At 40.6% G+C, this 23,140-nt stretch overlaps 1 protein-coding gene and 1 long non-coding RNA gene across 2 annotated transcripts in view; one reads left to right on the top strand and one right to left on the bottom strand.

The window, feature by feature from the left end:
• The window catches only part of ppp1r16b (protein phosphatase 1, regulatory subunit 16B), a 77,815-nt gene that overhangs the window by 36,027 nt on the left and 18,648 nt on the right, over positions 1-23,140 (top strand). The window contains exon 3 of the mRNA XM_086040315.1: positions 13,858-13,928. Coding sequence (XP_085896441.1) covers positions 13,858-13,928 — 71 coding nt within the window. The remainder of the gene's footprint in view (positions 1-13,857; positions 13,929-23,140) is intronic.
• LOC147141856 (uncharacterized) overlaps positions 6,219-23,140 on the bottom strand; it is a 77,177-nt gene continuing 60,255 nt past the window's right edge. The window contains exons 2-4 of the long non-coding RNA XR_015088097.1: positions 15,725-15,910; positions 7,221-7,363; positions 6,219-6,460 (exon numbers count right to left, since the gene is read on the bottom strand). This is a non-coding gene — a long non-coding RNA (uncharacterized LOC147141856). The remainder of the gene's footprint in view (positions 6,461-7,220; positions 7,364-15,724; positions 15,911-23,140) is intronic.

Raw genomic sequence — 23,140 nt, 5'->3', positions numbered from 1 at the left:
ACAAATCCAATATGAATCAGAATACTGAGTTTAGACCAGTGGGGCAGGATAGAACATACTATTTTAAAGAATTTTTTTGTTGACTTCCCCTTTCAGTGTTTTGTTCCTGCTATATAAATAAAATTGAGTTAATATTTAAAATTTAAATAAATGCTTGTTTAAAGGGAACTTCTTCAAAGGAGCACCATTTTTTTGGTAAATGTTATGAGTTACATACAACAAAGCAAGTCTTAATTTTTTTTTTTTTATATTTCTTACTTATTTTCATGACAACATATTTGCCTTTATGTTTCATTTCAGTTAAAAAAAAAAAGACAAGGCCAAAGAATTAAGTGTTCAAATTAGGGAAGCAAAATAAAATCATTTTCGAGATCATCAATTGTGCTCCAATCTACTTTTGGAGAATAATCAACATGTATTGAATCAGGGATTATTCATGGTATGACAAAAATGTTTGAGCGGTACACAAGCCAAAAAAGGCTTGAAATCTCTACTCCACAGTATCAGAGTGCAGGCTTGGCCAAACATCGGACATAATTCCGTTTTATGTCGCGAATTAAACCATTGTGGTTGAAAGCAGCACTTTTTTTTCTCTCTTCACCTGCTGCTAGACTGATGTCTCCCTGTCCTTTTCATCATCAGTATTGTCTAATTTGGAACCTTTTGCACTCCTTTTTTCAGATTAAACGCGCTTTTATTTTTGATTAAAGTTTCTTACCGGTCAGAGCGCTCGGAGGGTATTTCCGAACACACCCTAGCATAAGGAGACGATGCTCTCTTGTAGCAACAGAAGAGCGTGCAGGATGTGGAGACTGGAGAAAGCGGTATAGAGATGGTGATTTTCAACCATGAGAATGCAGATCATAAAAACATACACTAGCGCTAGTGCGATCAGATGAAATTTTCCCTGGCTCACACTGAAAAATCAGACGCATATTGGTCACAATCTCTTACGTGGAGACGTCTTTAACAACAATTAGGATTCCAGCAGACTGATGTAGTTGATCTGCAATGTTGTGTTTGTCCATGTGTTGAAACAATTCTATCACTGTACAATGTGCACAGTACATACTATATAAGTGACCATACGGATGTGACACACTCCAGTCCAGCCGTATACTGTGAGATAAACTACTAAAAGCTTTGACCGGTGCTTGCCTCACATTGTACTTGTCGAGATGGGACTCTCACAGTTTGGTTTGACTCCCTGCCGGCCTAACGTTTCGTTCCTCCCAGTAATCAGCGGGTGTCAGCTATCTTTATGGCGCACAGCTGCACAAGGGGAGACGGCAAAGCCAAGAAGAAACAAAACAAACATTTGTCTCCCAGAACTTTATTTAGCACTACTTTTCACTCTCTTCACCGCACATAGATCAAACGCCAGTCTGGACCAGAGTTGGAAACAGTGCCATGTCGTGTCAGTTGGCCTGTGCGGGGAAAAAAGTACGACCGTTTTCGAGGTCCATAGTGGTGCTGTGATGAAGAAGAGACCATTTGTTTCAATCCTCTGATGGCCATAGTCAGTGTACAGTATAAAAAAAAATCCAACTTACTATAACATATGAACTGAAGTAGGAGTTCAACAGGCTGGTCGACTTTACTACGCAACAGTGACGTTTAGAGTGTGACGTCGACCAGTTGCTAATCACGTCTTCTTGGCTTGAGGACGAGGCAGCAACAGATGAGCGTGCTGAATGAAATTAGTCCGTCACCTTATAATTGATTGAAATTGTCCTCTACTGTATATCTGAATGTGCAGCTTTGGCAAGTGCTGGAGCAGGATTTTAAACAAATTTTCATCCCATGCTGTAGTGCAACCGGGTTGTTATAGTGGCATGTCTTTATTTTAAAAGCATTATTTTACCAGCTCCCCGAATGTTGCCCAACAGACCGGGTGCATTGTTGTCTTCAGTTGTGATAAAAGCTTGCATTGTGGAATTTGCCTTGGCAGCTGTTTGAACCCCTTGGTACGCAGTACGACACACGCCATCAAAGTAGAAAGACAGCGGGGAATTATTCCACTGCACACAAAGAAATTCTGCAGATTCACACTATGCAGAACCCCCTGCTGTGGTGGGCATAGAATGATAACAGGTTTCCTCATTTGGCCAAGTTGTGCAAACAGTACCTGGCTTTCCCAGCAACAAGAACACAAAGCAAGAGGATTTTCTTGTCGGCCTGGAAATTCCATCATATGGTACGTGCCTTCATCCAGCCCACGTCGATGCACTTGAGTTCTCGTGTATTGTACTGTGTACATTCGGTGTATGAGCTGTTTATTGTCGATAAGTCCCTCCTGTGATTTCTTCGATCACGTCATCCGCGACTAGTTGACGTCAACTTTCTTCACATTAGTGTCGACTTAAAAAATATCTCAAATTGGGCAACGTCCAGAAGGAAAGAACACTTTTCCAACATTCTGTAATTCCTTTTGGGTCATTCTGAGGAAAACCAATTACATTTTTTCACCCATATCTGAAGATTTTTTTTGTGGTTGAATTTCATCAAGACATTTTTATTATTCAGAACAAAAAGACTTGAATTTATCTATTCCTGAAAGCAAGTTAATAAAGTCTGTACAAAATGAATGGCATGGTAAGAACCATCCTTTTTTTAACGGGCCTTTTATCTTATTTTGGGGGAGAAAACTTTGTTTTGATTGTGTATTCATCCATTTTCTATGCTGCTTGTCTTCATTAGGGTCACGGGCAAACTGGATCCTGTCCCAGTTGACTTTGGCAAAAAGTGGGGTACACTTGCACACACTCAAACCCTGAATCCCTCAAATTTGTAACAGACATGCAAACTACGAAGTCCCACTTTGATGATACTGAGAAAAATGTCTTGAATTTACAGACACACATTCATTTCATTCTGTTAAAAATTCACTGGTGCAGTGTCAACATGTTCATCATTTTTAAATAAGTCTTTTGCCTCTTTTTAGTAAATTGGATTAAATGTTATGGTGCTTTTTTGGGGGTGCACAAAGTTTGTTTGTTTTTAGCATTAAATGATGTGCCGGGTCAAATGCTCTCATGGGCCACCAGCAGGTTTCCAACACCTGTGCTCTAATCTAAAACACTGATTGAAAATCTTCAGTCTCAGGGACACTTCATTGAGTGTTTGGCACCATGTGAAAATGAAAGCTCATATCCACACAGCTAATAACGTCTGGGAATTGCCGGCGTCTGCAACATTGCCTAAAGGATTTGCCCGCTAATGACACCATCAGCATTATAGAGCGAAGAAATCACGCATAGCGATCTGTTATGTTTATTCTATTTGGTAGCGACCCCGTACATCGTCGTGTCCTGCAGCGGCGTAGCATACAATTAACGTCCCTTAATAGGTCATCATGTGCAGGTTAATTATAACGCCTCGCGGAATGCTAATTATATTGCCGCTTCCCCCAAACGTCCTACTAAAACCAATGTCATTTCCATGCTACTTATGGATGTGGCCTACTTTTTGTGTCGCGGGGAGCCGAAGACGGATACTGTATCTAGCCGTAACACATTCTGATGAGCTCCTCTGGCATTGTCGCAGATTTTGTACCAAAAAGTAGCTGGCTTTTGGTAAACAATGCGTAGTATGAGTGTGTCTATGCCTTATCATTAAATGACTTACTCTAATGTCCGCTGATAGTGTAGTGGTACACACGCCTGAGTTGTGTGCGGGCAGCGTGGGATCGATTCCCGCTCAGTGACAGTGTCTATGTGTGCCCTGCGACTGGCTGGCGACCAGTTCGGGGTGTAGTCTGCCTTCGCCCATTGACGGCTGGGATAGGCTCCAGCAACTCCCCGCGACCCTGTATAGGATAAGCGGTTTGGAAGATGACATGACTTACTCTAAATAACACAATTAAGTGGAGTTCTGAGCTATGTAATGAGCACAGAATAGTCATCCGAATGCCTCCAGTTATCCTGCTTTCCCAAGCAGATCACATTGGAGCAGTCACTGATTGATATCATGGATAACTCCTTTGAGTGATTCGTGTCTCAATCTGGCTCTTGCCAGGATAGGGCTTCCCATCTTTGGAGCTCCTCTCCACCAATCGATTATGAGGGACCCTGGCCATGCTCCTCCAGACCTCCACGACCCGCGGCTGGGAAACTCCGTGAGCCTGTCTGCTCAGCTTGTGCGTTTCTCCCGATTCCCCACCCAAAGCCGTAATGAAATATTTTTACAAAGCGGACTGAAAACTAAATCCAAAGGTAGTGGGACACCATGCACAACAACGCCGCGATTGACTGGCGACCTATCCAGGGTGTATCCCGCATCTCTCGTCCAGTAAGATGGGATAGGCTCCAGCTCACCTGGAATCCTAATGATGAAAAATGCTATAGAAAATAGATGGCTAGACACCACTTGCCATGATAGGCGGACTTATTTCATAACTACACAACCAAGCAGTAAAAATACTGTCTTAGATTTTTAAGACGCGTCGCTCCCTCAGAGGGAATATAAACCACAATGACATTTTAGTCATAACACATAAAGCATATGAAGCGTACCTCAATGACAGCGTTCAAGTGTGTGTGATAGAAGCGGACTCTGTGGCAGATGTTATTGCTGCACTACAAAGATTTACCACTTCAATATGCCAAAGTGAACTTCTGTGTGGGAAATCGTCAATTCCTGGACTCGCCTATTGTATTACGCATGTTAGCCGACCCTAAGTTAGCCTGCCGCTCGTTGCCCGAGAACCAAAAGCCCTCGGGAGCCATGCTTTGATTCAGCATCCATCCGTGCAATAAAGTGTCCTCTGCTCTCATCTCACCAACAAAATGTTACTGCTCTATGATGAGATTACTGTTTCATGTTAAGTAACCTCAAGTTGCACGCCAAAGAGACTGCTTGGAAAAGGTCAGTCCCTCAAGAGAAAATTAGATGCAATTTCATCACAAGCAATAAAGATCAACAATTCAAGACACTTGACCATAGACAATAATAGAAATAGAAATCAAGGGTTCCAAGGTAATATCATCAGAAAACCTACATTAGTTCTACTGGAACATTCTGAGCTGTCACAAGTCTAAAAAAAAGTCACTTACGGACAGTCAAATATGATGCGACTGAAAAATGTTTAAACAAGATTATATTTCAATTCTGATAAAACTGTTTCTTTATCAGCACGTTTGTAACTGCGCCTCTGTCTCTTCAAAGAACACTGACTGCATGGACCACATTTTTGTTGCCACATTTGTTTATTTGGTAATCTTATAAAGACAGATTTGTGAGATGACAAACCTGACATTCTTGCCAACGAACTGTTACCAGAAAGGATGATTTAATAATGACACTAAAACTTAACTGTGTATTATGTTTGTCTTGAAAAAAAAAGTTATCTAATTAACATACAAGTATAGAAAGTGACAGTTAAAGGAACGTATAATCATGTGATGTGATCTAAATGTATGTCAGGAAAAGCCTACTAGAAGATCTTGACTATTTGGGTTTAATCCCAGGAATTTAAAATGGTGGCAGTTGTGCGCTGAGTTTGAATGTGATTGTTTCATTCCGAACACAGCTACCACAACACAGTTATAAGAGGGTGTGCAACCACACTGTCTCAATTTTTTTGTGTTTACTTCTGAGAAACATTTATTTTTTTCAATTGAGTTGTACAGGTACATTAATGGTGGAAAAATGTGTAATTATTTTGGTCTTTTCTTTAATACCGCAAAAACCTGGCATTTGAACTAGAGTGTGTAGAACTTTTAGATCCACTGACAGTACACTAAGACGATGAAGCGTTTAATAAGTGTTATGACTTGAGGGTCCACAGAGGAGCCTGCGTTATTGCCTTTGAACTATCTCTCGGTCCACTTGGGACAGGCCTATCACTAGCATTAGCAGTATTGACAGCATGCCCCCGTCGAGATAACAGGAAGGAAGGGTGCGCTCCTTTTCCTGTGCCCTTGTTTGTTGACATATCTTTTTTATCTTTTGGGAAGCATCTTGTCTAGCCCCCATGCCGCTTGCAATTCACCGAGCCCGCCCAGGAAGTCATGTGCGAGATGTGTCCGCTGATTGCTTGCGACGGAAGATAATCACCATGGTGACCCTCCCATCAAATGGATTGCTTTTTAAAGATGTGTGTGTGTATGCGTTTGCTCATTCTCAAGAGGCGGTGGCACAGACTGATGGAGCCAAGTCACTCTTACTTCAGATACATATATTTTAAAACTTACTTTTTAATGGCTTGTATACAAAAATGTGGGTCTACTCAAACTTCAAGTATGAAATAAAACAAGTTAATAATAAAACAAGCACACACAGCTAAATGGTAAATGGGCTGTCATTTGTATAGCTTCACACTGTACCTCATCTACAGACTGATGACGCAGCATCAGGAGCAACTGGGGGTTTAGTATCTTGGTCAAGGATACTTCGACATGATCACAATGGTCGGGGATCGAACACACAACCTCTGGGTTGGGAGATGACCACTCTGCCACTGAGCCATGCCGCCAAAGAAAAAGCAAAATACATAATCATGATTAAGCCACTTATTTTCTGTTTTTAATGATAGCCTGGCAGCATATCATAACACCATCAGTCCGTCACTGGTGGACACGCGTGTTTCTGACGTTTTTTGGTGGGGATCAACTGACGGACCAACGGACTTCTAACGGAATAACTGACCGTCTTACCTGACGGTCTGACGAATACAATTCAGCTCATCACAAAAAATGACGGACTGACAAATGATGGATGTGCACCCTTACCGCTGACGGATGATGAATGACGGACCAACAAAGTTTAGTAAAATGCCCACTTGGTTGTGACTAAACCCCTTGTGTTCTTTATTTGCTGCCAGATGTGCATAGTCATATTGGTGGAATGGTAACATATCATGCATTCTTAGGACTAAAACCCTTATATTGCATTATACAAAAAGAAAAAAACCCGAATTGTAATTATTTTGATTGAGATTGAAATCAGGATTATTGAAACTATTCACTGATTTCAAACCGTATTTAATAATTAAAACTTATCAAAACTAACATCGTAGCCTCGTGCCGATTCATCTCTGCATGTTGAGTTATTCTTGAACACTATTCTTTTTGGAATATTTTTGTATTCATAATCTGCCCTCTAGTGGTTCAACACATGTAATACCATGGATTACGCCACAGGACGCTCAATACACTGACAAGGGAAAAGGTGCATAGCAATTTTGTTTTGTTAACTAACTGTTAACATTTAGTACATACCTTATACCTTTGCATGCGTAGTATGTCCTTGACTGGGATATCGCTCGGGTGTAAACATCTCTCCAAACCGTCATTCTTGCTCATGCCAGCACCGCCGTACACTTAAAGCTACGACCCGGAAGTGGAAGTCTTTCGTTCTCCTCCTAAAATAACATTGCGTTTTTTTCAATAAAAACTGAAAACCTATTGCGTAAATGCAAAAGTTTTGCAATAAAACGCATTAGGATTGTGATATAACGCAATCCTAAATATTCTCGTCATGTCTCTTGACAGGCTCTGTAGTCTGGTGACCGACGGTGGTTGTGTTGGCAGCTAAATGCTATCATGGTTGACACTTAAACAGTGTCAGACACTTAAACACCTAAACAGTGTCAACTGTAAACAATTCAATCCACTTATGATACTCCCAGACAGTAAATGGATATGAATAGGAAATTAGCCAGCTAATGAACTTTAAATAATGTTGATGAATTATGAAACCTCTGCCGTTAACGTCACTCCCAAGGTTTTTTGGGTTGGTGGGGGGATGGACTGACATAATGTAAGGAGATGGAAGATCTTTAAAAGGATTAGTACGGAGTCTGAGGATTATTTTTATGAATAAAGACGGTGGGATGATGACGGATAGGTGCCTAGGTCACGGACGGAGGATGCACCAGCAAAATAGAGTAAAGTGCCCAACTCTGTTTATCATATTTATTTTGTCTTATGTTATTTTATTTTAAGTTTTGAGATCGACTGGGCTAACCTGGGACCTCGGGATTATATTTTCCACCATGTCATGTAGAAATGTGTGTTGGTATGACAAAAAAAAGTTCCTGAATCTTTTAGTCCTTGAATTTTGACAAAAGGAAAAGTCCTTGAATCCTTGAAAACTCAACTTTAAACTTGAAACGACAACAAGAAAATAAAGGAGTAAGAAGGTAAGCGCTGTTCCCGCACGGTTACGGTTATTAATGTAACTCTTTTTTACAGACCGGAAGAATTTCTGCCTTTAAGTAGTGTTATCTTGCCTGTTTGTATGTGTTTCCACAGCGGTAGTGTGTGAATATTTGTTTTTTAAAGTCGATGCTAATGTTCTGTTAGCATTTCAATGGGATATCACATTGACTTAAAAACGAAGCATATTTTGTATTCGAATATACATGTAATTATTTTTGTTTTGCTTTTATTTTACAGTAAACTCCAACTGAGTGTTATTAAACATCTTAAAGCATGCTTAGGGAAGGCAGAATCACATACAGTACGCTACATAGCAACATGGTGCATTCAGGGTACTTTCACAAAGTTCTGCACATGAATCGTTTTTCTTCAATTATAACGTTTTAAAGATCGAGAGAAGCCAAAATCGAAATCATGATTAAATTTCAATTAATCATCCAGCCCTACGTCTTGATGTATTGCAATATTTGTGGCATAACAGTATATCATGCACTGGTGTAACTAAACCCCTTATGCTCTTTATTCATTCCATTGCAGCCTAATCATCCTGGAAGGGGGATTCCCCCATCTGTGGTCCCTTCTGATGGTTTCTCATTTTTCCCCAATGGTTTTTTTTTTCTTTCCTTACCCTCTTGGGAGTTAACATCAGGGGATGTCGTTAATATTTGTCAACTGTGGGCGAGTGAAGGTCTTTGAGACTTTCTTGTGATTAATTAAGGGCTATATAAATAAATTTGACATGACTCTTCACTACCAGATGTGTATAGTCGTATTGGAGACATGGCAGAACATCAGGCACTGTCATAATTAAACCCCTTGTTTGCTTTGTGTATTGTATCAGGTTTAAAAGGATACTTGCCTTTATTCTTCTCAAGCTGCTGTGCCATCTTGAGCCCTCAGTCTTTGTTCTTAAGTCTCAATTTATAAGAACATTTTTGCCTCATTGCTGCATGATTAAAAGTCATGTGATTTTTTATTCTATTGATGCGCTTTAGTTCCTCATATCACATTTCGAATGACAAAAAAGGCTTTCTAAGTAGCATTCTTTATTATTTCCTATCTCACCACAACGATTTTGTCTCGCTCTTCTGTGTTCGCTACTGTGACCTGAATGTTACATCTTGATTCCCACTGATAATTAATGAGAGCCTCCGTTTGTTTGCTGCTGTTGTGACGTTTGAACGCAGGCTCCCGCCTCCTTTCAATTAATACAGATCAGTGTGTGTATGTGACAGATAACCTCGTCCTTGGCCATATTTATGGGAGTCTTCAACCTGATATACAGACTCTGTCATGCTGGCTCCAATGCAGGTGACTACCAAGCAGAACATAAGGGAATAGTTCCATGCCATTACACACATAGGCCGCTATTTTGGTAGACTGGTGCCCCTGCGCGTGACGCAAAAACAAGTATAACTTCATTTTTGTGCAGCGCAAGTCCTGCCTACCATGTCCGACGCACGGAGTTGCTTCATCCAACAATTTGGGACCAGAAAGCAGTCTGCGCTTGGCATAAAAATGCTGGGCGTTCCTGCCATGCCTCCCGGCGCATCTACAAATTTGGTTCCGATAAGTAGACTAAGTTTTAGACTCAAGAAAACCACGTCTAACTCTGTGTGGAGGTGGTGTGATGCGATTTTGGCGTTCTTGATTGAGGCGCAGGCAGGACAAATTTGGCAAATTTTTTATAACCAATATCATCTTAAAAAATATTTTAATACTGCACCCCCGTCCATACGCACGATCGGGGTGAAAGGTGGTCTCCAATTGCATATGTCACATGCGTGGCCGACTACATCATCCGCAAGGGGGAATCTTGCAGTTTACCTACCACTGTCATGCACAGAGCCCATTGAATCTACTTCTGTTTCCGCAATGTCAAGCACGGCGTACTCGGACGCGGCGCACTCATACCACCCCGATTTTGATGCAAATGAGGGATACTGCTAGGATTGGCTGGGAAAGGACTACTTCCATCACACAACGGTACACACAGCCCAGTTGTTACATGTGCACAGTCTAGCAAAATACCAAAAGAAAGAAAACTTCACCGCTAGACCGCTTCATCGCGCTAGACTTGTGCTCGGAAAATTGGGCCCATAGAGTCCCAATGGAAACGCATGAAGCATAAAAATCTGAAATGATTGTAATATTGAAGTATGTGTCTGGGGGAGGATGTTGTACTAAAAAGTAATGGGAGTATTTTTATGAGCTGTTCTAAAAAGACTCGAGCACTTGTAGCAAAAAGATGCCAGTTCCTCTTAAAGTAAATGCATCCTCAGGCAAAGTCATCTATTTTTACACTGTGCATAAAGCCAAAGTCACTTATATCCCAGAGAACATACTCTGTGATTTTCCTCCTTTATGAATGTACATGAAAGCAGTTAAAAGCTCAAGAGTACACAGCATTAGGTCTAGAATAATACATCACATCAGAATATAAAGCAGCTACTATTACAAAATGTTTGAAATTGGTTTTGACAGTTCGCTGACTCAAATTATAGAGAATACTGCCTCTGTTATTGCCATGGCAACCGTAGATCACCAATTTAAGTGGTTTACAATAGCAGACTAGCCAGGACATCTACCTTGTTACTGTTACGTGCAGTACAAAGTTTGCTGTGCAACTAAAGCCTGGTTCACACCGCAGGCTAATTAGCCCGATTTTAGCCACGAATCTCCCCTGCCGACAATCGTAAGGACGCTTACCATAATGGCTCCAAAAGATAATCTTATACATATAATCTACATTGTTTCTATTTGCTGCCATAGTGTTGGAGGCAAGGCATTACCACTGCGATGTGTCTAATTTGTGAACAGAGGCGGGTGTACAGGTTTCACATAACTCTTGTAAACAGTGAACTATAGCGAGGAGGACTATCATTGCTTATTTTCTCACCAATAAACTTCAAGTACCAGAGAAGACAAATCCTGATATGTCCGACTCATATTGTGAGGCAACTTGCATGCAAGTGTGAGTGGTTTTGTGTGAGGGACAACCTAGATCACCGGTGTCAAACCCAAAGCCCGGGGGCCAGAACTGGCCCGCCATATCATTTAATGTGGCCCGCAATAGCAACTCAAGCATGTCAACTTTCATGATGCTTGCCAAATTCTGTCCCAAAATTTTAAATATATGTCATATGTAATAAAGACGAACATTGAAATATTGCAAGCATTTTGTTGTCACATTATTACAGTAACTTGAACCATAGTTGACCAAACTATTATTCTTAACTTCTGATTTCAAAACTAGTTATCCATCAATTTGTTGTGTACTGTATATGTAATAATATGATGAGATGATTAAACATTTACATGGTTTCACAGTCATAATGGCCCTAGAAGGGAAACTTTAACTACAATGTGGCCCGCAACAAAATGAGTTTGACACCCGTGACCTGCATGATAATAGACCGCTTCATCGCGCTAGAATTGTGCTCATCTTTCATTCTTTGGCCCGTTTCTTGTTTTTTTTGCTGTGTAATATAGACAGATGGCAGCAACAGGATGTCACTAACCATCACTTCCTGCTAGGGGGTTTACCTAAGTTCACGGTGCTGATTTATTTTCAATGTGTGTGTATTAGTGGAGGGTTTATCTGTTTTGGCCACCAGGCCGGCAGACGCTATAATCCTATGTGTCATTACATTACCCAACCCCCCTATAACAAATAGCCCCACCCTCACTGACAATGCCATCCATATTTCCCAAGGTCAATTAGGTAACATCCCGACAGGACTGTTAATATGACAGATTGAAGTTCCCACAAGTGTGTCTGACTTATGGAATGAGGAATGATTGGCAGTAAGATCGGGGGACAAAAGGATAAGGAAGGATTTTGTCACATCGTTACATTTCTTCTCATGATCTTGTCTCCTCACATACCAGTGCATATCGTTCACTGTTGTGACTAAATGCCTCATTTTCTGTATTTGCTACTGTATTGGTGGCATGGGAGGATATCATGGACTTTCATGACGAAACTCCCGCTCTTCGTTTGTGTGTCATTTCCAGGCTAGGAGGTGGACTCACAGTATGTTTTACCATTACATCACTGGCCGAGACGAGAGACTCCTTTCATTAATTTCTCCAATTCCTCAATTTGAAACAATGTTGTGTTCCGCTCGGCTGCTGTCACTGAGTTGCGTGACTGAATCGAGAATGAAGACTTGTCACTTCCTCCTCCTTTGCATCCACTTAATGGACCCATTTGTGTTTTCTTTTGAGACAGTAATATTCGATAATGTAAAATTGCACATCATGAAAGCAACGTTGACAATAACATCGATGGCGATATATAACGCCCCCCCTACATAGCAGCATAGCAAGCGCTGTCGTGACAAAAAAAGAAAAACTTGTTTGTAAACAATAGCACAGTACAAGTATTCGCAACATTGCAGCATACCATATACTGTCACGTATGGTCTCTATTTGTGTAAAGGAGTATTGCCAGCATAGCAGCATTTCATGTACTGCTGTGACCAAATTCCTTCTGTTGGTTATTTGCTATCTGTCTAGTAGTCTTAGTGGCATAGCATTACCGTATTTTCCGGGCTACAAGCCGCACCGTTATGTAAGATCTATTTTTAGAACATTTCGGGGAAAAAACCTTTATATAAGCCGCACCTTTATATAAGCCGCACCCATGTATGTTGAAAACGTTGATATTTACTGCATTTACAGAACGATTTATGAAATGTAAATGTACATGTATGTACCTGAGCAGATTCTTTCCTAACAGTGCCTTTTAACACTGCAGCGTTGCTGATTAAAACAGAAGAGAACCAAGAGAAAATAAACAGTACTTATCTTCATTTCACTGCCGACTACCGCTCCAGTTTGTCAGCTAATATCCACCAGACTCCGCCATCTATTGTTCTACTACATTCTACATATGCACCTGTCTTGTTTTATGTTAATAAAGTCAGCCAATCTAACACACGACGTGCTAAATCAACAATAGCATTTCACATCGAAACAACAGAACAGACGTAACATCATCCAATCGCATTCATGTGCACTTCACGAACCTCTAGGAAAACATAAAATCAAAGCATTACAGCACCTAATGCAGTAACCTAGTGCATGGCGCCCTCTCCTGTTGTACTCCTCCACCTGCAGTCACATCCAGTCAATGGGAAATGTATTGTATTGAATCGTACTGTCATTCCGGTTAGAGTGCCCCGAGCGGTGGAAGAAAAATCCACAGAATAGCCGCACCGGACTATAAACCGCAGGGCTCAAAATCTAGGAAAAAAGTTGTGGCTTATAGTCCGGAAAATACGGTATATCACAATCACAACCAAACCGCTTACATTCTTTAGGTGACACAGCAGTATATCATGCACTGTTGTGACTAAACCCCTTATGCTCTTTGTTTATAAAAGATTTGGCAACATAGCAGCATTTATGCATCGTCATGACCCCATAATTCAGCGAACCAGAAAAAGTGGCTCATTTCTCCATGTACGTTTGCATACTTTGGGTCAAAATAAACAAAATCAATCAACAACATGATTTCCAATTCTATTCATCTATAACGAACATTAGTGTACAAGCACAAAGCTTGAATTGGCAGAAGCGAGCACATTAATTCAAGCCAATCGAAAGATATACCTTAATAGCAATATTTCCGGGCTGCCAGCTCTCATTAGCTCTCGTTAATCATTTTCCTCTCTCTGTTTTCCACCAGTGCGCTACCTGCTGAAGAACAATGTGAGCCCAGACCTCTGCAACGAAGACGGCCTCACCGCACTACATCAGGTGAGACCCAAACTGTCTTTTTGGAAATGGTTCCAGCGAGCCTCATTTGTGTCGTCCTATGTGCTCCTTGATGCTAAAAGGCAAAATAAAACCAATTCTCTCTGAATCCTTGTAACAGCATGACAAACACTTGACTATTTCTGCAAAAGACCATTTTTTTGGGGGGGGTGCTAATATATTCTGGCTATCTTTGCTTATCTCTGTAATACTCCATGTCATCATCATCCTACATCCTCTTGTTCAACACCAAAATAGAACACAATCTGTTTAGATGCATCCAAATTGCTCAACTTTCAGAGTTAATTGTTGTAGTTAATCATGTAAAATGAGATCATTTGTTCCAGGCAAAATTGCCACCATAAAACCTCAATTAACTCTGAGCTGATTTTTTTTTTTTTAAGTGGAAGTCAACCCAAACATATTTTTTTCAAGAATATGTTCCCAGCAGGCCCACTAGTTGAAACACGGCATTCTGATTAATTTTGCATTTGTGGAATATAAGTTAAGCAGCAAAATGCACTCGTTTTTAGCCATCTCTGAAACAGCTCAGATTCAGAAAACAGGTCAACCGTGATTGGTCGTTGTGAGCAGTTGTGATGTCATTTTCAGTCGACAGAAGACAAAATGGCTAGAAGACCCAGAGATGGCTAAAAACGAGTGCATTTTGTTGTTTAATTTATATTCCACAAATGCAAAATTAATCAGAATGCCGTGTTTCAACTAGTGGGCCTGCTGGGAACATATTCTTGAAAAAAACATGTGTCGGTTGACTTAAGCTTTAAGTACTTTTTTCTAAGTAATATTTTTCTTTGCTTTTTAAACGAACTTAAAATGAGCTGCATTAGTCAGGTTTACTACAAAAAACTCTTAAGTCAGGGGTGGGCAAGCATTTGTTCATACAGGTCAAATCAAGTTTTTAAAATGGACAAATGGACAAGGTATAGCTGATGCCATAGATAGGTTAAAATTGTCAAATTTAAGATTTCAAATATGACACTTGCCTGATTGGGACATACCAGTGTGGCTAATTCAAAAAATAACAGAGTTTCTCTGCCCCCAACTTGGTAGCTAGGCTGGTTGAAGATCCGCCATTTTCAATTTATAGCCCACACCATTGAAGCACCATCGTGTCAAAACTGAAATCATTTATGACTATATTAGTTCACCAGCTTTAGGAAAAATCATTTCGATTCATGCATCAAATATGACAAGACTGACTTGATAATGTCAAAATGACAGTGCGGGCTGCATGTGGCCCACAGGTCATACTTTGCCTAGCCCTCCATGTTGTTATTGAAACAGAGAGAAATCAAGTCCTATTTTAAGGGGTTAACTTGGAGGCATTGTGCAGAATGAAATAGATATAGAAGATGTTATTTCATTTTGAGGAAATGATTTCAACACAGTCAGTCGTGTTGGAAAAGGAAATTGGAAGGCGAGCAGCTGTTTTCACTCCTTAATGGAGCCATTAATGGTGCTAATATGTGGCTAATATACATTCAGATTGCTCCGCCAATGTATCGGCTCGTTTAATCACAAATCAACCTAGCTCTTTTTACAATCATCTGAGACTAATTGTCATTAAGTGTGATAATTACAATCGACTTGTAAGGATGCCATTTGGGCAACGCGAACAATGGGCTTGACTGTATGATTTAATCGATTTTTTTTTCCCCCCAAGAGAGGCACAGCGAAGAAATAACAATATGTTCTTGAGTTGAGTTGTCTTGAGTGCAACAGTGAGCAGCGTGGGGTAGACTCGCACCGCAGCACTTAGAATGCAAGGAGCCACTTACAGAGACGTCGGCGGGCGGCACGACAGTGCAGAGGCAGTCTTTTCATTCCGATTCAAACAGGGCAGCAGAAAGCACGGTTGGGAAGAGGGGGGTGCTCGAAGGCAAATATGTGCATCCATGTGCAGGGGCGGATGGGGGATAGCGGCCTCCTTTCGTGCCTGAGAATACCGACAAGCTCATCTTCACCTAGAAGAACATGAAAAGCAGAAGAGAGCAGTGATTTAGAATGAGCAGGTGTTTCCAGCTTTACTCCAGTTTAAAGATTTCAAAACAAGATTTATTCCAAAACTATTATTTGAGGATAAGCAGTTTGGAAAATGGACGGATGGATGGAAATGTGTATTGAACTCTTGACTTTTTAATGCCTTGTTATGTCTGGAGTGCCCGCCGACCCATCAAGTGTCAAATTAAACAACCAAGTTGCCAGTACATTTTTTTTTTATCCTGCCTTCTTCTGAAAATGTGTCTTTTGTGTGGCTAATTCACAAAATAACCGAGTTTCTCTGCCCCCATTTTGGTAGCAAGGCTGGTTGAAGATCCGACATTTTCAATTTATAGCCCACAGCATTGAAACACCATCGTGTCAAAGCTGAAATCTAAACAGAGTTGAAGTCAGTGTTTACATAGGATTCAATAAATATAATCTAATCACCAACAGTCGTTGCGATTAGTCGACCAGCAAAATAATCATTTGTGGCAGCCCTGTAGGAGAGTACTCAGAGCGGCCCCACTCGCAGTTCTACGTTTTACTGCTCCTAAGTATGGCCAGCGCGGCGGCAGGAGGGCCAACCAGCCAGACTTATTATGTTAATAAAAATGTTTTATGTTAAGCCGTGACTTTTTAAAGTATTTGTCAATTTTTTCTCCCTGTGGTATCGAAATGGTATTGAGCATTTTCATGGGTATTTGATATCAAGTTTGAAATGTTAGTATTATGACGAATGAATACCGGTATATAGAATAGTGTAAACCTATTTGAATAAAAACAGAAACGATGGATGGAAAGTGTAATATCACTTTTTTCCCCTCATCACTTTTGTTTTGTTTATCTCCATCCAGGCCTTCCGGCTGCTATTTTTATTTATTTATTTGTGCCTCATCTAGCACATGTGTTTTCCTTCTCGGATGCAGCAGACAAATACTCCCGCGCCCACTGAGAGGCAGCGAGACGAACCGCGAAAAAAAATCTATCAGTCACCTCCGGCGTGCTAGCTGTTTTTTTTTTTTGTTTTTTTTGTTCATGAGCTGAGCACAAAAATATCACATTGACCTTTAGGTGTTAAATAAATGACAGTGTGTGTGTGTGTGTGTCGTGCAAGTGCATGCGTGCGTCCGCACACGTGGAAAACATCATTTTCTATTTGGATCGATCCGTCTGTGCATTTTTCTCCAAGACGAGACCTGTACACTTGGGCGGTGATTGAACAAACACAGAATGCTGTGTCTTTATACACAAAAATAGCTTGACGTTCTGACAAGGCATCAGTGAGCAACTCCAGCCTAAAAGTAACTACTGAGAGATGTCAGGCCATGCCCGATCCTATATGACAAAATAAAGGTGACAAAATAAAGGACCATAGGAAGTGACATCAAGTCCCCAACCCAAAACACAGTCATAGTAGCAGTATATAAAAAAAACTTGTGAGCGCTTTGTTTTGTCATCTGGTCAAATGGCATCAAAGCTAAAATGTGCACACACACAGACGCGTAGGGACTTACACACACACACACACACCCTTGGGAATGAAGTGGCTGTGATCGTGCTTAAATGAGATGTCACATCCATCTCAGCAATGCTCTTACCTTGCTGATATGAGCGATGCGTCAATATATGGCTTCCATGGCCACACGTATGCACGCACACGTGCGCGCGCACACACAAATATGTTCTTGTACTGATGTTGGTTGACATACCTGTGATGTATTGCCATCCCACCACCATAACCATACCCATTAACCCGCTAGCTGCCCTTTGAAAATAGCCCCATTGACACTGCCTGTTAAAGTCGAGATTCATTTATCAGTAATGTAAAGCGACAGTTAGTCAGACTAGAAAGAAAGTCAGACAGTCGGACCGGTCAGTCAGTCCGTCACTGGCGGATGCCCGTTTTGTTGACGATTGATGTATGATGGGGCACCTTTTCCAAAATGACCGACTAAGCACCGGCGGAAGTGGATTTACGTACGTCAAGAGTAATCGTCACTAACCACTTCCACTTTCGGGTCGTTTAAATGTATACGCTGGTCGAGATTTTTACGGTCTAAAGATGTCCCACTCAAGGACATACGTCGCATGAAAAGGGATATGGTACTCAATGTTAACAGTTAGTTAACAAAGCAAAACTGCTATCCCGGATTACACACACAAGACAGGCTGGGTGTGTTTCTGTCAGTCAGCGAAATGGCTGACTCCTGTGGCATTATCCATGGTATTACATGTTGTGAACCACTAGAGGGCAGAATATGCATGTGCAATGGGACTACTGGGAAGCACATGAAAAGGGTTGTGCAAGCAATTAATGAAGGCGGCTCCATAGAAGAGAACATGCAGTGGTCTTACTTTTTTTTAAGAACCCAACACAACACGTTCAGTCTGTACTTGACCGGGTTAGGGACAAACAGAGGAACGGATGAAAACCCACTTCCGTCCGTGCTTGGTCCGTCCTTTTTAAAAGACTTCTCATCCCTCATCTGTCCACAAAATGAGCATCCGTCCCTGGGACGGATTGCCCAGCTCTGGACAAGTCTGTAAAAGAATTTCCAAAGTTGGGGATCATTTCACACTTAACAAGGAAAATATGTTATGTACAACATATGTATAAGTATGTATAACACAACAGCACATGTAGAATCACCAACGCAAGATAATGTATTGATGTTAGCTCATTGTACGTATATCACCAACCATCACTATTTAGAATATATTGTACTGCCCCCCCGAAGGTGGTCCAGGATAGACAGGTACTGATGCACTTTCAATCCTTTTATTGAACAAATAGTAAAAAACAAACAAACACCAAATTAGCACATTCATACTTGGGCTGCCGATGGCAATAACGCACGCCAAGTCATTCCAACGTGTAGACTGGCTAAAGTGTTAGCCAGTTAAAGGCCAGACAACTCAACACTCTCATTCACTGACTCCCACGTCACTCACCAGGTCAGGCCTTTAAAGCCATAAACACTCAGTCACAGATACCGTGAGGACAGCGACCCCAAGCGGACAAAAATAACACCTGCATCTCGGATGAATGTTATTGTATTTCATGTTGCAACAATAAATGTATCTATTCAATCGATTAATCGACGTGATACGGTGTAGAAAACTCGATTGTAAAAATATTCGATATTGTAACTCCAGCCCTAATGTCCACTGAAAGACCAATTAACTAATCCGTCAAACCCCTTAGTACTCCCTCTGCCGTGATTCTTTCAAGACAATGATAACGTATGGTAACAGCTTAGAGGAAGGCCTTTTTCTGATCCAGTGTGGATCAAGCCATGGCCATAAAGGCATGCTTGGAAAAGTTGGGTGCTGACTTCACTCATTACTTTCTGAATAATTCCCCACAGGTGCATCCCAAAAAACTAGAAGTCAGATGGATGTGAACTCTACACCCATTTGTAGTGTAGTTAATTGTTCACATACCTGGTTTTCATGCAGGTGGCCTGCAATTGTATAGACACTCACTGCCTGAGACCTTTTTTTCTACTTTTTTTTAAGTGAGGTGGGATGAACAGAATAAGCAGCACAGAAAATTGATGATGTTGTGAAACACACTGAGTTGCCTGCTGGAGTGTCATCGCCTAACATTTACTTCAATGATTTCGCTACTTAAATATGTATGAGAGTGCAGCGAGGATTTAAGATGGGCGTTTTAATGATCATCAATGATTTTTATTTAACCATGAGGAGCTTTGAGATGACATTTTGGTGTGCCTCTATAGTTTATTCAGCAGCTTTTATACAGCGCCTCATGAATTTTAGGGCCAGGGAATCACATTTGGTCACTGGGTGGTCATTTGAGACTGCTGTTTTTTAGCATTAGTCTTCCGAGACCAAAGACGGCTGAAACATCATCTTGATTTGATTTGACAGTCATCCCCAATTTGCTGTACCAAAGTCCGCTACGTGAACCGCTAAATTACCTCTGACCATCTCCAAGTCAATCATCCATCATTTTATTTTTTGTAGCGCTTGTCATCATGAGGGTCCTGGGTGAATTGGAGCCTATTCCAGGATGCTTAGGCCGAGAAACGAGGTAGGCCCTGGACTGGTCATTAACCAAGAGACATATATAGACAAAAAACATTCACACTCACATTGACGTGAGTGAGGCAACCTGAACACTTGTCACTTAAAAAAAAACACTAATTTACACTTGGTCAACAGCAAATTTGAATCAGAGATGACTTAAAAAAAATTAAATGTATCCTGTCAAGCATTTTGTATACCTTTTAGATATATGCAGTATACCCAATGGAGGCAAACCCAGCTAACTTTTAGCAAGCGAATTAATGATACAACTCGGACACTCATCACAAGAAAATAAATATTTCAGCAATTATCCATCCATCCATTTTCTCGACCACTTTTATTCATTCAGGTGATGGATAACTTGAGCCTATTGGCTGGCTTTTGGCAAGAGAAGTGGAATACAACCTGAACTGGTTGCCAGTGCCTTTGAATTTCAATGAGTGCCCTTTTAAAAGGTTAAACTCCGAAACTCAGCACACTCCACAAACTACAACATGAGCTTGCCCCTGCACCCGCGCCATTTGTCATTCAGTTCCTTCTCGCGGGTGTGCCATAAAGTGAGAAGAATAACACGCAACAGTGGTTCACACGGTCCACAAATCACGACTGACTGTCCCCTCTGACACCTTTTTCCACTCCTCACTCAGTGCAGCTCTTTTCAGCTCAAACTTCTCCCGCTTCCACCTTTTAATTGCAGCCTCGCTCACTGGACCAGTGCAACCATACTTCTCCTAACCTCACTGAAGAATCCCAGCCAGATGGTTTTCCATGCTTAAAGTAGGCCATTTGTCACAGCCCACATACACACACCCGTTGCAGAGGATTTTATTAAAAGTACACAGGGGTGGTCTTAAAGGGACGTGAAGGGCCGGGGCCTTAGTGGAGTCAAATGTGGAGCAAAAGATTAGCTTAGCAGCCGGCTAGCAGGTGGGCGAAGTACTGTACGTGGGTTTATTCAGGAGGCTAAGCAGATTATCTTGGCTGTAAATTAGTGTGTAGGTTTGCATTTAAGGCATCTGCCACTGCCGCGGGCTGCTGGAAGATGGAGATGTGACATAATCCACGCCGTCTTTTTACAAGAGGGAGCGACGCTGCGGTCTCGTTCCTGCGAGGCACGTCTCAGCTTGATCAGTCTTTTATTTTGACTGATCGAGGAAGTGCTGTAGATAACACTCACTACAGCTTCTAACACTGCTAATTCTGCTTCTGTGTTTCAGATAAAGAAAACATGCACGCCCATACAAATAATAAATACACTATGTGGAATTCATATCATTCAGACTATGAAACGTCAATGTGAAAAAAAATTCAAAGGTAAAAGTTGGACTATATGAGACCATTTAGTGGTAGTTTTTACAGGAATGAACTTGTAATATCAAGTCAAAATTTATACACGAACCGAAAAGCTAGTGGAGTCTTGAAATAATATGTTCTCTTGTAAAATTCTAAAGTTTTTCTTCCACTTTTTTCAACAAAAAAATAGGACTATATTTCTATAAAATTCACATTTTCTTTCCTATTGACACCTTTTTGTCTCAACATAAGCTGCATTCTTGTAACATTCCAACTTCTTTTTTACCCTCAATACATTAAAATGTTCCTAACACTTTATTGTTACCACTTTATAAATCAATGATACAACTAAAATCCTGTAAAAACAATCATAAAGTAATCAGCACTTTTTTTAATCTACAGAACATGACTATACTCTTGAATTTTTTCATGTCCACTCATTGTCACCACTTGACAACTTCTCATCCTACTGTTACCATTTTTTTCTTGAAATAATTAAGTACAACTCCAATAATATTTTTAAAATGTTACCACTTTTCTCTTGAAATATAAAAAAAATATTGTAAATTTCCATGTTTTCCCTCAAAATAAAAGCACTTTTATTCGACTTGATATACACTCAGAACTCAGTTTGCACTCTTTGTTTTATGATTATAGCCGTTCCGACTTTTTCCTCGTAATATAAATATACTATTTTCCTGTATTATTATTATTTTTATTATTATTATCATTATTATTATTATTATGTTGTTGTAAAATTCTCACTTTTTCTTGTAAGTGTATGACTATTGACTGTTCTTGTTTCACCTGTAACATTGACACTTTTCTCTTGAGTCATTAAGCTTGTTTCATGTAAAAATGACACAACTTTATTCTCACGTTATATTACTTCCTTTCTCTTCAGTGTGGCCCTAACATTCATTGGTGGGGCAAATTTTCATTTCCCATAGAGTACAATAAATGTGGAAGAAATGTAATTTAAAAAAATGATCACACAATTTGGATGAAGGACAAATTATCAGAGTGAGTCTCTTCTGTATATATAAAAGAAAAAAAAAAGAAGAGAAAAATTGATTGCTGCAAATTCAATACTAAAGCTTTGTGCTGTTTGAATTGTCTTCTAAAAATGCACGACAATTTATTTTTTGTTTGTTGTCTGCATGCGGACCAAAACAATCATTTATAATATAATATACTGTTTGTGTCACTCCTGCCTCCAGTCGATTGGTATTTTTTGTTTTGTGAGCCTCACGTTCACCTCGTATCTGTTCTTCCTGTAATCTGTGCTTTGCTTCGTGCAGTAATTTCATTTCCTCTCATGTCTTGTCTAATGATTTTTTGCTTCTACTCACGCACACACCAAAGTCTTCTTATCGGCACAGCCTTGTTGGCTGAGGCTACAAAACTCCAGATGTTACAAACAATTATTTCTCTAGTCTGACGGATTCGCGAATCGCCATTTGTGTACCGACTCATGAACTTTTCTCTTGAAAAGGTTTTTGCAGTATATTTAAAATTGTAACTATTAATCAGAGCTGTGCATTCCGGCTATGTGACGGACCGGTCCGTCTATCCGCACATGACGGGCTCCCACTTTGTAGACGATGAACGATAGACGGGAACCTTAAAAAAAAAAAACCGGATTAAGCATAATCGGAAGCCCATTTTTTCCATCTGTCATCATCTATCGTCTATTTTCGTCTCAATGTTCGGCTATGGTGAGGCTTCCATGCCAATGTGAGTGTTTTGTTTCAAATATCGCTCACTGGTGGGTGGAAACGGGGCACGCTGCGAGTGGAAGTTGGTCGAAGTTTGTAGACGGAAACACAAACGGAAGCCCTTTAAAATGATAAGCAGACCGGCCT

The sequence above is a fragment of the Filicampus tigris genome, chromosome 9 (assembly GCF_054856515.1).
Source record: "Filicampus tigris isolate MCC_2025a chromosome 9, RoL_Ftig_1.0, whole genome shotgun sequence".
Classification (NCBI taxonomy): domain Eukaryota; kingdom Metazoa; phylum Chordata; class Actinopteri; order Syngnathiformes; family Syngnathidae; genus Filicampus; species Filicampus tigris.
This window is presented reverse-complemented; position numbering and strand designations above follow the sequence as displayed.